General features: G+C 44.1%; 1 protein-coding gene across 5 annotated transcripts in view; it reads left to right on the top strand.

The window, feature by feature from the left end:
• Positions 1-13,400, top strand: part of CNOT1 (CCR4-NOT transcription complex subunit 1) — a 54,299-nt gene extending 40,899 nt beyond the window's left edge. For all 5 annotated transcript variants that reach the window (XM_051802018.1, XM_051802016.1, XM_051802017.1 and 2 more), the window contains exons 35-49: positions 15-206; positions 1,729-1,871; positions 2,462-2,570; positions 2,659-2,828; positions 3,909-4,140; positions 6,164-6,412; positions 7,032-7,195; positions 7,473-7,590; positions 8,067-8,168; positions 8,425-8,598; positions 9,926-10,075; positions 10,848-11,028; positions 11,776-11,908; positions 12,028-12,162; positions 12,294-13,400. In XM_051802018.1, the coding sequence (XP_051657978.1) occupies positions 15-206; positions 1,729-1,871; positions 2,462-2,570; positions 2,659-2,828; positions 3,909-4,140; positions 6,164-6,412; positions 7,032-7,195; positions 7,473-7,590; positions 8,067-8,168; positions 8,425-8,598; positions 9,926-10,075; positions 10,848-11,028; positions 11,776-11,908; positions 12,028-12,162; positions 12,294-12,372 (2,331 nt within the window). In that variant the 3' untranslated portion in view covers positions 12,373-13,400. The remainder of the gene's footprint in view (positions 1-14; positions 207-1,728; positions 1,872-2,461; positions 2,571-2,658; positions 2,829-3,908; positions 4,141-6,163; positions 6,413-7,031; positions 7,196-7,472; positions 7,591-8,066; positions 8,169-8,424; positions 8,599-9,925; positions 10,076-10,847; positions 11,029-11,775; positions 11,909-12,027; positions 12,163-12,293) is intronic.
• The last annotated feature ends 1,654 nt before the right edge of the window (positions 13,401-15,054 follow it).

Here is a 15,054-nt window from a genome sequence, read left to right as displayed (position 1 = left end):
TTTCTCTTAAGCAGCAAGCTTGGGCTACAGATGATGTAGCACAAATCTATGACAAATGTATGACAGAACTGGAGCAGCACCTGCAGTCCATTCCACACACCCTGGCCATGAATCCTCAAGTCCAAGCGTTGCGGAGCCTCTTGGAGGCTGTGGTGGTGGCTCGGAACTCCCGCGATGCTATTGCTGCACTCGGGCTGCTGCAGAAGGTGAGTGCTGACAATTCTTCTCTGGAACAACTTGTCTAGAGTTTATTACTCATCTGGCTCGTGCATTGTCTTGCCGGTGACGGTGTTTCTTCGTGTATGCTGTGGAACTTGTTTGGTGAACAGTACTGAGCTGCTGTCTTTGGAAATTCGATACATAAATTTGGAAGGGAGCCATGATGTTCACTTGGTGGACTGTACACACAGGGTCCAGGCTCCTGTGGAAAGAAGCTGCTTGCTCATTCCTCTCTTCTGCAGGACAGGGATTAAAACAGAGGGAAGACAAGATGATGTGTTCATTCATATTATGACAGTTCAGTAGGGAAACCAAAAGCTGTGTGTGCAAACAAAACAGAAGTAAAAATCACTACTTCCCATCAGCAGGCAGATGTCCAGCTGCTTCTCGGAAAGCATGGCTTCAGCACATGTGACATTTGCTTGGGAAGACAAACATCAGAACCATGAATGCCCTTCTTCATCCTCCTGTCCCTAAGCTTTTATTGCCGAGCATGATGTCATGTAGTGTAGAATATCCCTTTATTCAATTTGGATCAGCTGTCCTGGCTGTGTTGCTTCCCAACCTCTTGCCCATCCCCAGCCTACCCACTGGTGGGAGAGGCAAGAGTGGGAAAGAAACAGCCTTGATGCTGTGTAAACACTGTTCAGCAATTGGCAAAACTCTGGTGTGTTGTCAACACTCTTTTCAGCACAAATCCAAAGCACAGCACCATATGGGCTGCTGTGAAGCAAATTAACTCCATCCCAGCCAGAATTTGTGAGGCTGTACCAGTGGGGAGTGTCACAGTGAGCTCTGTGAGCTGAGCTGGCACCAGTGCCTGTGTAAGTAGTGCAGAGCAAGTGACAGACGTGGAGAAAAATCCATTTGAGAGTAGTGGAAGAATACTGAGCTGTCTGCCTGAGGATCCAAGAACAGTGCCAAAACAAGAGTCACTGAAAGCTGGAGAGAGACTCTGTTCTTCTCTGATAGTGGTTGTACCTATTAAAGGATCCAGTCCTGACTAGGACTTGACCAAATAAATTGTGCTGCTCCTGCAGGACTCGTCTTCCATTTGCTGTAGACTAACACAGAGGCATCTCTTGAGTGCTGCAGCTCTTTCTCTGAGGAACCTGCTCACTTAGTTCTAGCAGGCTCTGGAAGTCTTTTGTCATGTAGTTTTCCATAAGCCGTGTGCTGAACTGCTGAGGAAGCACTGACTTAGAGAAGCTGCAGCACCAACTAATGCACTCTGTCATATTATTTGGTGCACATACAAAACTAGTGGGGCATAGAGAGACCTGTAGGTTTGTTTGTGGTAGCACAGCTGTGTACAGTGAACTCGTAGATGCCATAGTAACTGGTCAAATCTCACATGGTCTTACCAAGGGGACAAGCGCAATTACTAAATTGATTTTTTTTTTTTCATGTCTGCCGAGTCTTCTGGTGATAACTCTTGCTGATGTAACATGCAGAAGACTTGGAAGAGGACTTGTTTTTTCCTCTGCTAACAGGTTGCATGTGTTCTAGGCTGTAGAGGGCTTGCTGGATGCCACGAGCGGGGCTGACGCTGACCTTCTGCTCCGCTACCGGGAGTGTCACCTGCTGGTGCTGAAGGCTCTGCAGGACGGCCGCGCCTACGGCTCTCCGTGGTGTAACAAACAGATCACCAGGTCAGTCGTGGGGCAGCAGGGACACTGGTGGAGCTTTGGTCATCTTCTGGGAGTTCCCTTGGTACTCCGAATCACTTGCCTGTTAATGTTTTGCGTTGCTGCAATTTAGACAGGCAAAAATTACTGGCTTTTCTTTTTGGTCAAAATTAACTACATCTTCTGATAATGCTGTTTCACCCCAGAACATGATAGGAATCTATAATGGAATTAAGCATTAGATGTGCTCTGGGCTTTTTTATTCTCCTCATTTTGCTGTCACAAAGTGTGTGACGTGGCATATGCCTGTAGCAGAAGCACTAGTGCTTCAGCTAGGCAGATGTGCCACTTTGTCCTTGGAAGAGAGGCTTCTTATGCTGAATAAACTGAAGCTCTTGAAGGGCTTTTGTGGCCAGTTGTGCAGGGCAACAAGTGCTTGAGCCTGACTGTTGTGAACTTAAACATTACCTTAGAGAATGCTCTGGAAGAGGCTTCTTTTGGAGCTGAGTAGTGGATCACAGTGAAGGGCACAGTTTCTGCAGTGCTGAATCTGACTTGCTTCACTTAAGCTGTGTTGTCGAGGTACACTTTGTAAAAGAAGTCCTTTCCTTCAGGTGCCTGATCGAATGCAGAGATGAGTACAAGTACAACGTGGAAGCTGTGGAGCTGCTGATCCGCAATCACCTCGTTAACATGCAGCAGTATGACCTTCACTTGGCTCAGGTAAAGGGAACCTGCTCTTTTGGAGAGATGCGCTCAGCCCACTGTGAGATTTGTGGCTGGGCTTTAATTGCCTTTTTTGTGTTGACAGTCCATGGAGAATGGCCTGAACTACATGGCTGTGGCATTTGCCATGCAGTTGGTGAAGATCCTGTTGGTGGATGAGAGGAGCGTCGCCCACGTAACAGAAGCAGACCTGTTTCACACCATTGAGACACTCATGAGAATTAATGCTCATTCCAGAGGAAACGCCCCAGAGGGGTGAGAGTGTAATACTGTGAAATCTGTTACTTTTTTTCTCTGCTCATTTATGATTTGAATGTTATATAGGCAATGTCTCATATCATTCAATCATACAGCTTTAAACTTCTATAGAGCTGCAGTCCTATGTTAATTTAAACTGTCACTCTAATGTAAATGTGCTCATCTTAGTCAAAATAGAGGCAACTGCAGCAACATGTCAAGCTGAACGCTCGAGCAGGAAAATCTCTCTATGCACTGTGCTCCAGAATACTGTGGTACTGTAAGAAACTTGTTTGAATTCCTGCTTTATCTCAAATTTAGGCAATATTCTTTTCTATTTCAATTATACATGTTATGTTAATTTGTTAATCACAAGCAGTTAATAAGATTGGACAGTCCTTTCTGTTTAGAGCCTACGAAGCAATCCTCCACCAGTCTCACATGGCCTGTGTATCCACCAGCAAGTAACTGGGCAGCAAATGTTGCCACAGCACCTGAAAATACCTCTGGGACTTGCAGGCTCCTGAGGTGGAAGCAGTTGTTGCTGGGTTTGAGAACAACATGGATTGGAGCTTGGAGAACTCTGGATTGCTTATGAGAGCATCCAGCAGCTGGCTGGTGGCAGTGGCTGCCACTGTCAACACAGCTGCCAGTGGGAGGTCCCAAAACAAAAGTCCATTCATCCAGTTGGTGTGGATAGACTGTCTTCACTGTATGGGTTGACTTTCACTGCAGCCAAATTTGGTACCCCAGTCAGGCTGTTCAGCACTGGCATCTCACTATCTGGGAGCATTTTAGGGCTCCTGAAGTCTGCAGAAGTGAAGCTGTCTCTAGTCCCTGGGGGGTTTTGTTGCAGCACTCTGCTGTACAAATTGGAGTGGAACTTCAAAGCTTGTGTGATTTCAGTGTTCCTTCTTTCATCATAAATGTGTCTGCTTTCATGACTTATTTCTGCTATTCCAGTGAGGACTGAAAGATGCAAAGATTTAGTTTAAGAAATAATTTGCTTTCTTTCAGCTCTGTTTGACTGAGCTCCAGTTCCTTCACCTTCTGGGGGAGGAGGAATTCTAACCCAGCTCTTGCTGTTTGTTGCATTAGATTACCCCAGCTGATGGAAGTGGTCCGATCAAACTATGAAGCAATGATTGACCGAGCTCATGGAGGTCCTAACTTCATGATGCATTCAGGAATTTCCCAAGCTTCTGAGTATGATGACCCACCAGGCCTGAGGGAGAAGGCAGAGTACCTGCTGAGGGAGTGGGTGAACCTCTACCATTCAGCTGCAGCAGGCCGTGACAGTACCAAAGCGTTCTCTGCGTTTGTTGGACAGGTAGAGCTTTTGGAAAGAAAGGTGCTTTTTATTCAACATAAGTAGGGTGTGATGCCCTCCATTTTAAAACAGTGTTATAACCTGTGTTAGGCATCCTTTTGAAACTTCCAGGTTTTGACTGTCAAAATTTTGGCTGGTTTTGATGGCAGGGTTCTGTAGAAACTCCTGTCCTCCACCAAATCATGTTCTTCAGATAGTGTAGGAACAAGCTGTCAGTTCAGACCATGAGCTCTGAGATAAGTTTTTGGTGGGAAAAGAACTGCAGCTGAGATAGCTGTTGGGAATAGTAATGAACCTTGACTAGTGTTGCTCCTTGTGGGTAACAGTAAAAGCTCTGACAGCCTACAGAAGGAAATTGGTAATAGAGATTCAGGTAAATTGTTTCAGATCATGTAGACAAGGGAATCCCTCTTCAAACTGGAATTATTAGTGAGGAAAAACTTGAAACATCATTAGCTGAAGTGCTGCCTAAAATTTAAACAACCTCCAACATGTCACTCTGGGGCACCTTAACAGGTGTGACGAACAGCACAGATCTGCCTTCCAGGTGTGATTGAGAAGGGAGATGCCCTCAGTAGCCTAGCAGGTGTAACAAACTCCCTGTAGATCTGCAGTCATCCTCTTAAAACTGTGTTCCTTGCAGGCAGCTCCTTGACTGCAGCTGCAAGGAAGTCTCTGTCCATTGTGTTCATTTTAAATGTCTGTGTCACTGCCACAGAAATGCTGCAGAATTTGCAGCTACGAATGAAAAGAAGTTCAACCTACAAAGTGTGGATAAAGATCACGACTGATGCAGTGGGTTTTTTATGTGACTTTAGTGTCCTTGTGTACTGGCTTGTAGACAGGTTCCTGTTGGTCTGACTTCTACTGCATAGCATTTTTGAATGTTTTTAATAGATATTGTGCTAAACCCACTTTTTAAAGAAATATTTTCACTTATTCGTGTGACCTCACTCTTTTTTACCTTAAATCATGCTTCTAAAACACATTTCAGTGTAGTGTACTCATAATACTCAATACACTTTTTTGTACACTTCACTGCTTACCTTTTATAAATATTTGATCAGTTTTGAAATAGTAATTTAAATATATTGAAGTGCAGTGTTTATTTATATTGTTTCCTTACAGGCTTTAACGATGGGTCTTAAAGGGATTTTTTGTAATAACTGCATTAAATAAGGTTCTATCCTGAACTTAATTTTGCCTGCTTAAGTGTTACTTTCTTTTCACTAGTCTTTAGGACAAGAAGAAACATAGAACTTTGAAGGCAGATACATAAATTCCTTTTTTTTAATTAGGAAAAAATGTTTCTCCAGAAATACTAGAAGTTCTCCACATGATCTCCAAGTTATCAGTTATGCTGTTTTTATAGCTTTATGTCTGTGCAGTAGTTTAGAAATAGGATGTTTTATTTAAAACCCAGAAGTTTCCTGCAGTGTAATTTGTTTCCTTTTGGTGATTTTAATACTGTGGATAACAAATAAAAGGAGGCCTCTTGGGTTTCTTATATATATATATATTATTAAAGCAGCCCCCCCAGTACAAAGCAAAAAAAGCCCACCCAGTTTTTCTTCATGTAATGTTAATGTAAGGAAAATTCACTCTGCTAAGTAGTGATGGTTCCTGAGGTAGGAGCTGGAATCTGCCCTTCCCAGAACTTGTACTCCCTGTTTGGGCTCCTAAAGGCCCGACAGACTGAGCTGCTGCTGCTGCCTCATGCTGTCCTTCATGCAAGGTTGGGTGCTGGTAGCAGAACTGACACTGATGAAAGGGGCTCCTCAGGCATGCTGATGGCTTAAAATATTTGAGATCCGAAAGATTCCATTTGGCAGTAAATATGTTTGCTACAATTGTGTTGCCACCCCCAAATTGCCTTGCAAATAATTATCCCTCTGGAGAGTATGGTAAAAATTAATGGTGGCAGGCAAGGTGAGCACTTTGTAAAAAGGTTTGTTGTTCTAAGTAAACTGTAAAATGAATTTTCTATGGTTATGGTGCTGAGGATTTTTCCTTCCCTGCACAGATGCACCAGCAAGGGATCCTGAAAACAGATGACCTGATCACCCGTTTTTTCCGCCTTTGCACCGAAATGTGTGTTGAGATCAGTTACCGTGCTCTGGCAGAGCAGCAGCACAATCCTGCAGCCAACCCCACCATGATTCGAGCCAAGTGCTACCACAACCTGGATGCCTTTGTGCGACTTATTGCACTGCTGGTGAAGCACTCTGGGGAGGCAACCAACACAGTCACAAAGATCAACCTCCTGAACAAGGTTGGGGACCCTTCCTGTGCTCACTGCATTTAACATGTGCTGTTGGCTGTGCCTTTGCTCATAAAGATGTAGACCTTAGTGCAGGCTGCTGCTGGAGTGTCAGATGAGGACTCTGGGTTGGTCCTTCTGAGTAAAGCATCAAGATGCCGAGTGGCTTTCTTGTTCACAAAGATTTCGTCTCAAACCAACCTGAAACTCTTGTTTCAGGCACTTCAAGGCACACCCTTGTACCTTGAAATGAAAAAGCCAACTGCTGTTGTTTTGAGGCATTTGAAGTGTAGTTTAAGGTAGTTTAAGTGATTCCTGAGTGTTTGCCTTGATGTCGTGAGGGCCTTTCCTATGCTCTTATACTACTTGGTTTAGGGCAGAATGGTCTCAAGTAGTTAAGACCTTCTAAAACTGTCCAGTCAGTCATTGTGTTTGTGATCCAAGGGACAGGGAGAGCAAAGAATAGTGGTTGGGAGTTGCTGAAGCAAATTGTAATGTTCATTTATGCAGCACTTCCAATAACTAGGATTTTTGGTTCTTGTTATCATCTTCTGATGGTTAAAGTATTATCTATAGATCAACTGGCAAAGTAATTCTCGCTGCCACTAATGAAATGTCTTGATCTCTTTAGGTTCTTGGTATTGTGGTGGGAGTTCTCCTGCAAGACCACGACGTTCGGCAGAGTGAGTTTCAGCAGCTTCCTTACCATCGCATTTTCATCATGTTGCTGTTGGAATTAAATGCTCCCGAGCATGTGCTGGAGACCATCAACTTCCAGACACTCACAGCTTTCTGGTATGTATTTGGGATTGGCCACAATGCTCATCTTTTCTTGGTAGGACCAAGGTTTTTCATGTAAAGGCTGTGACTGTTCTTTTGTGGTGGCTTAATCACCTTTGGAGTAACTGGTTCTCCCGTGGACTGTCCACTTGCTTGATTTAAGGAAAATGACTGGTAAAACCCAAGATGCTCAAATGCCTTTGCTTTTAGGGCTGTGTATGTTTTTCCCTCAATGTTATGAAAAGCAGTCTTATTGCTGTGCACTTCTAACCTGCTCTAACTTTTCTTTCAGTAACACATTTCACATCCTGAGGCCTACAAAAGCTCCAGGTTTTGTTTATGCCTGGCTGGAACTGATCTCCCATCGGATATTTATTGCAAGAATGCTGGCACATACACCACAGCAGAAGGTGTGGCTGCAGTTTATCTCTTCTGAATTAAAAAGCTCACACAGATGCTTATCTGGTGTGGTGCTGTTTCACATCTCTTGAAGTGCACTAGTAGCATGGCTGTTCTGTTTTTGTTGTCTTCCATATTCACAGTAACCTAACTGCATGGAGGAGAGTCTGTGTGTCAATAACTGTGGAACACAGGGTGAATTGAATTTAATGAACATGCCTTTTTCAATGTTCAGAAGAGCTGTAGCCTTCTGGGCCAAATACTGTCAGCTCACTATGGCATGTTGAGTGTTCTGGAAACACCCACAGCTCAGTGATGTGCAGCTGAAGCCCTTGAAATGAGCTGTGCTGCACTCAGGACTAGAGCTGGCAGTAGCTAAGCTCTTCCATCCAGGTTTATATAAAGATCCATCTAGTTATAGTTTTGAAGTTAAGGTAACTGCTCTTTGTTGCATGTTTCCCACCTGCTGTTTTTTTTTTCTTGACAGGGTTGGCCTATGTATGCCCAGTTACTGATCGATCTGTTCAAGTACTTGGCTCCTTTCCTTAGAAATGTGGAACTCACCAAACCTATGCAAATTCTTTACAAGGTAAAAAAGTGTTATCTAATAGAGGCTACTTCCAACCAAAGTTGTCTGAAAGTAGAGATGTTGTGGTACCAAATAGGATTTGCTTTTACCTTCTGTGTTAGAGTTGAATGCAAATTGGTGTGGGACAGAAGCAGGCAACCTTCCCAGATTAATTTCCTCCTGGTAATGTTAACATGATATAGAATGATGTCTCTGCAAGTTTTTGGGCAGTTTCTTCAACAGTTAAACACCTCGTGTATTGTATTTTATTTCACAGGGCACTCTGCGTGTGTTGCTGGTCTTGTTGCATGATTTCCCAGAATTTCTTTGTGACTACCACTATGGGTTCTGTGATGTGATCCCACCTAACTGTATTCAGCTAAGAAATCTGATCCTGAGTGCCTTCCCACGGAACATGAGGCTTCCAGACCCTTTCACCCCCAATCTAAAGGTAGAACTTACTTTCAGGAGTTTGATAATTGCTCCAAGTATTCTTTATCCAGTTTTTTTGGCAGAGACTGTGAAATTTTGGGAACAGTTTAAATACTTGATATTGATACTAAAATTAATGCAACCATTCAAAAGTTAAAAAGTAATTTAAAACTTAAGTGAAACAGCATCTGGCAGAACAACAGTTTTTAAAGCAGGTGGGCTTCAGTTATATTTTAATGGTCCCTGTTTGACGTGTACCATGCAGAGTAGGAAGCAAGCCTTGTCCTGTATGAAGTTTGCTGCAGTTGGAGGCATAAATCTTGCCTCTGTGTGGCTTCACTGGCACCAGTAGATACTTGGCTTGCTTGCAGGTTCAGCCTGAAAGGACAGACTTGTGTTATGTGAGAACTGCACTGAGAACCTTGTGCTTGCATGGAGAACCAGAGAGGGCTTGTCTTTCTCCCAAGGGAGACTGACTTGATGGCACCCCTAGATCTGATTGGCACAAGGGGTTGGAGCAAGGGCATCTTTATCATGTCACTGAAAACAGGCTGCTTGAGCAGCCTTTGTGGCTTTGCTGTTTGACAGTTCAGCCAGTAGTTCTTGTCTCCATTTTGTTCAGCTCATGCTGGGCAGTGTAGTTTGTGCTCCACAGGATGCTAGAGACTGGAGTCCTGGGAACTCATTGTGGAAGAGATGGTGTCCAAGCACTGTGAGACTGTAAATGCTTTTGGATGAGAAACATTTGGAACCATTTTATCTTGAAAATAATAAGATAAAGCACTGTTATGAAGCAAGCCTCTTGCTTAATGGGGAGAGACTTTGAGAAGTGTTAATGTTACCTCATTAAATTTTTGGGTATATGCCAGTCAACTAATCCTGGACTGATTAGAAGCAAACTTCCTCATGCTGCTAAAGCATTGTCCTGTTATTCTTCCCTGCCTGAGCTGTGCAGGGTGGTGGGAGCGAAGCTGCAGCTCTCAGTAAGTTATCACTGAAGAAAGCTCCTCTTGAGCTCCTCTGGTGTGGATGTTTGTACTTTTTTAAGCTGCCAGACTGTCTTCAGTGTAGATAGGGAGACCACAAAGGCTGTGACTGAATTTCCCTATGGCCTTCACCCTTGAATTTTTTATCCTCTCAGTTCCTCCAGACATCATGTAATTAGTTTGCATGTTAGAAATCAAGTTTCTTCTGAAGTCTGCAGAAGTCTGCTGTTTTCTTTTCATTGCTGGGAGGAAAAGTGATCAACCCCAGTAGTTAATGTCATGTCATTTACAGATCTGCTTTTGCAATTTGTTCCTTTAGAGATTGTTTGTGGCTCACCTGACTGGGGTTTCTCTCAACAGGTGGACATGCTAAGTGAGATTAATATTGCTCCACGAATACTCACAAATTTCACTGGAGTGATGCCACCTCAGTTCAAGAAAGATTTGGATTCCTATCTCAAAACCCGTTCTCCCGTCACCTTTTTGTCCGACTTGCGCAGCAACCTACAAGTAAGTGTGAGGGGTTTGAGGTTTCTGAGGGTGTTCAGTTCAAATAGCATGGGACAGATGATCTCAGTGGCTCAGTCACCCACCACCACAGGAATTTTGTTGATGTGTTGGTCAACATGTGTTCCAGGCAGTAGAAAAGCCTGTGAAAATGCACACATCTCTGAATAATTCTGCCTCTCCTTAGTAGGATGTTCAAATGTATTGAAGGCTTTTGGAATCTGACTAAATTTTGACTCCAAGTAGATTAATTGATATAGAAATAGATGTATCTGCATGCTAATGCTGTAGGGGTAAAAAAAGGTCAAATTAGCTAAAACCCAGTGCGAGGTTGTGGCTAAAACCACATTTCAGACATCACATGGCTTGGCTTGCAGCAGACTTCAGGTCTGAAGTTGGACTTCCTCAGAGGATTGCTTAGACAGAAACATTCACTTGGTGAGAGGAGGGGTGTTTGGGCCTCTGGCACTGCTGCTGAATTCACATTGCCTTACCTGATTTTTTTCTTTTAGGTATGGAGTAAAAAAAAAAAAGTCTGCTGGGTCTGTTAACACTTTGCTGATGCTTCTGAATATGTATATTCAAATATAGTATTATAATAAGCTGTAATACATGCTTCATAATACATGCTGTATTAGAAAAGGGTAAACACCAAGTTGAATTTGTGGGTGTCCATATAATCAAGAAGAGACTTGGATGCTGTTGTTGTACATGCTGTACCTTCAAGTGCTGAAGGAATATAGATTGTTCATGGTTTTCCTGTCTTTGTTATTAGGTATCAAATGAACCTGGCAACCGCTACAACATCCAGCTGATTAATGCACTGGTGCTCTACGTAGGTACTCAAGCTATTGCACACATCCATAACAAAGGCAGCACACCCTCTATGAGCACCATCACCCACTCAGCTCACATGGATATCTTCCAGAATTTGGCAGTAGACCTGGACACTGAAGGTGAGCTGGAAGCACTGCAGTTCATGCCATGTTACATTTACAGCAAGTGTCTCTTTAAAGAGCACATTGAGGTGCTGGAGCGTGTCCAGCAAAGGGCAACAAGGCTCATGAAAGGTCCAGAAATCATGTCTTGTGAGGAGCAGCTGAGGCACCTGGGTTTGTTTAGTCTCAGAGAGGAGGCTTGGGGGGGCCTCATAACCCTCTGCCTGAAAGGGGGTTTTAGTGAGGTGGGGATCACTCTCTTCTACTGTGCCTGCAGTGAGAGGACAAGAGGAAATGGCCCTAAGATGAGAGAGGGGAGATTCAGATTAGATATTAGAAAAAGTATTGTCACTGTTAGGGCAGTCAGGCATTGGAATAGGTTGCCCAAGGGAGGTCATGGAGTCGCCATCCCATGAGGTGTTAAGAGGTGTCTGATCTGGCACTGGGTGATGTGGTTTAGGGGTTACAGTGGGAGTGCTGGGTTGACAGTGGGGCTTGATCTTAAAGGTCTGTTCCAGCCTCAGTGATTCTGTGATTTCATGTAGCTGCTAGTGAATTCACAGTAAGGAATGCTATGTTAGAATAGTATTACTGTCCCATCAGCCTGAGCTGATACAGTTTTTACATATCTTCACTTAGCTTTGTTCCTTGTGCCTCCATAAGACAGACTCACAAATGTTATCTCAAGCACTGTTAGTGGCTTCTTTACTCCTCTTTGGCTGTGTGTGAGGGGAGCTGTGTGTCCTCACCGTTCCTGTCCCGCAGGCCGGTACCTCTTCCTGAACGCCATTGCCAACCAGCTGCGGTACCCCAACAGCCACACCCACTACTTCAGCTGCACCATGCTGTACCTGTTTGCAGAGGCCAACACTGAGGCTATCCAGGAGCAGATCACCAGGTGAGAGGGGAGGCGTTTCACTTGCCAACATACCTGCTTTTTGCTTTTCTTCCTTCTTTTGGGTCTTCGTTCCCAGTCTGGGTCTTTGAGCTCCAACTGTTTTTACTTTTGGATTTCAGGGTTCTCTTGGAACGACTCATTGTAAATAGGCCTCATCCCTGGGGTCTCCTTATTACTTTCATTGAGCTGATAAAAAACCCAGCGTTTAAGTTCTGGAACCATGAGTTTGTTCACTGCGCTCCAGAAATTGAGAAGTGAGTATGACTTTAACCACAGAATCATTAAAATGGGTAGAGCTGAAGCAGTTGCACCTTGAGGTTTTTGGTGCTGTCACAGCAGAAAGGACCATTTGCTGCCACTACCACCGCTTTGCTTCCTTGTGCAGGTTGTTCCAGTCGGTTGCACAGTGCTGCATGGGGCAGAAGCAGGCCCAGCAAGTCATGGAAGGGACTGGTGCCAGTTAGATGAGCTGCATCCTGCATTCTAAGCGTGCCAACCTGGAGGTCCTGTCCCATCGACTGACTGAAGACTCTGTAAGGCTCCTCCTGACCTTCCCAGCCCCCTCGATTGGGTAGAACACGACAGACCCTGGGTGAAAGTCTTATGTGGGCATGTTCCAAAGTTTGAGACAAATTTTTTGACTTTTGGCCAAAATTCAGAAGATGCTGTGAATATCATTTTAAACTAGTGTAAATACAAGGAACAGAAACATTTTGTCTGGACTTTTGGGTTTGTGCAAATTGTGTAAAAGGCAGGTGGGCAACTGGTGCCTGTCCAGCTTGTAATAAAGGGGCAGCTGCTGATGCCAAGCACTTGTCTGGGGCAGACCTCCTTGTCCTGACATTCCCAGACTCCCAAAGAATATTGAAAAGCCAGTTATAATAAGTAACTTATTTTTCTTTATGTGGATGGGGGACCTTTCAATCACTAAGTTGTTAAAAAAAAGGTGGATGTGTTTGGAATATGGGAATTATATGGAGTATGGGAGGGGTGAGGGAGGGGTTAAGGTTCAGTGTTGCTTTTCCCTCACCCTCATCAGATGCTGATAGACAGCAAGTGGAGTGGCAGTCAGAGAATGCCTCCTTCCTGTTGGATAAAAAACAGGCCCTTCAGGTGAGGGTCAGCTGTTTTCAGTAAATAAACCAGAGACCAGGCCTATAGCTTCTTTATTTTTGTTCTTTTTTTTTCTTTTTTTGACAGTTGTAAATTTTGAAAGATGAGGGGTTCAGTCTAGACCTTTTCCCATCCCTACCCTGTGACCACACATACAAGTTTAAGTTTGTAAAAAAATAATTAGAAAAAAAAAAAAAGGAAAAAGAATAAAAACAAAAACCCAAAGGACCAATACAGCCCATTTTGTAAGGATTTTCAATGTTTTGTAAAGTATTGGTCCATGTGTTGTATTTTGTAGCCTTTCTAGTTCTTGGGCTTTAGTTCTCCCACTCTTGTATGTATGCATACTGTAGTTACACATTAAAAGTCATGACATGCAGCACGTGCCACTCTGCTTATTCTCTCCAGTTCCATCCTGGCTAGTTGGTGTCTTTCAAAGTCTGTTCCACCCATCCAAAACCTGCAATTTTCCAGTGTGTTTTGGGCACTGCCTCTTGAAAGCAACTGGGTTTGTTTCTCTAGTGTGAGGTCAGTGGGGAGATGGAATGTCTAGACAGGGCCTTGCTTTGAAGTGCAAAAGAAGGGAGAGTTATGTGGAAATAGAAATGTCTTAATTGCAGCTTCATGAGCAGTTTGTCTCAGACAGAAGACTGCAGTGGAGGGGTACAGAGTGTAGAGAGCCCATCAGCTTCATTTCTAGTGCCTTGCACCCTGCTGTGGTTCTCCCTGCAGCCCAAGGCTGGGCTTGGCTGTGGGAAGGGTAGGCAGCTCCAGTGTTGCTAATGCTGCAGAATCCCTTAGCCTGTGCCTTACAGCCTGGCAGATGCTGGGAAATTGGGCTCCACTGCTTTCTTTTTTCATAACATTACTAGTTTGTTAAACCTAGTTGGCTGCTGTGGTATGGGCAGAGAGGAGGTCAGGATTTTCTAATCACGTTTAAGGGGTTCTCTATAGGGTTTTGCATTTCCTGCATGGAGCAAAACCCAGCTCCAAGGGGCTGTGCCAGTGGACAGCAGCTCACAGGGAATTCTCTACCTGTTTCTGTTCTGGGCAATCTTTTTTCAGTCACATGTATGTCAAGGACTAGACTGTGGGCAGGTCCTACAATTCCCTGGTGTTTCTGTAGCAGCTCACCAGTTGTGCTGAAACTGAGCCTTTTGAAGTTGGAATTTTTTGGTTCTGCTGTTGTAACTTCAGCTTACTCCTCCTCCTGTGGGGTTAGGATACAGAGAATTACCAGCAACCAGTTTTTCTTTATCTGGTCCAGATGCCATGGGATTTTTTTCCTTCCATTTGACTGTAGCAAAACCATCTGCAGAGCTTATTGCCTTGTCCTGATGGCTCAGATGTGTCTCTGGTTCTGTACTAATGCTGCTGTACAAGGCTGGTGTTGCAGAGACTGGAAGGTGGACAAGACTCAGCCAAGATCCCAGTAACACAAGATGGGCTGGTAGGATGGAGGCCACGGCACTCACATCCTCCCTTTGTTGCTGAATTTTAGGAACTCTCTGAACATGGACAAAGAGTCAGGTTTAGAAAGGAGACATTGTTTATTCTGCACAGGGTGCAAGGTAGAAGTTTTTCCACAAATCAAGCACACCAAGGAATAAAAAAGTGAGAGAATTTAGGCACCAAAGTTTACATAACCCCACCTATCTAATACATAGTTACCTCCTACCTAATGCAGAGTCATTTAGCTTGTGCAACCCTTATGCAGTCCTTTACTGTGCCTGTGGGGACCTTTTCAGAGCTATCTGGTGGTCGTTTGGGGAGCTGCCCCCGTCTCAAGTTTCAAGCAAAGTTCAGCTCAGGCTGCACAGAACCCAAGGTTTAGTGCCAAAGGTGATCTGCAGCTGCAGCTCCATGTCTTCTAAACAACTGCCAAGCAGGGCATAAAATACCAAAGCTTTCCATAAGGATAAAGCAACACCCGTTTGACACACCTGATAACATCTCTTTGTATTCAAAAGAGGAGTTAAAGGTGAGAGTAATACCATCAGCTTCCATCTGCAACAGAGATCAAAGGAAGGGAC

The sequence above is a fragment of the Manacus candei genome, unplaced genomic scaffold (genome assembly GCF_025592945.1).
Source record: "Manacus candei isolate 608988 ecotype Guabito, Panama unplaced genomic scaffold, ASM2559294v1 h1tg000053l, whole genome shotgun sequence".
Classification (NCBI taxonomy): Eukaryota; Metazoa; Chordata; class Aves; order Passeriformes; family Pipridae; genus Manacus; species Manacus candei.
The sequence above is the reverse complement of the archived record's forward strand: the minus strand, read 5'-3'. Positions and strand labels throughout refer to the sequence as shown.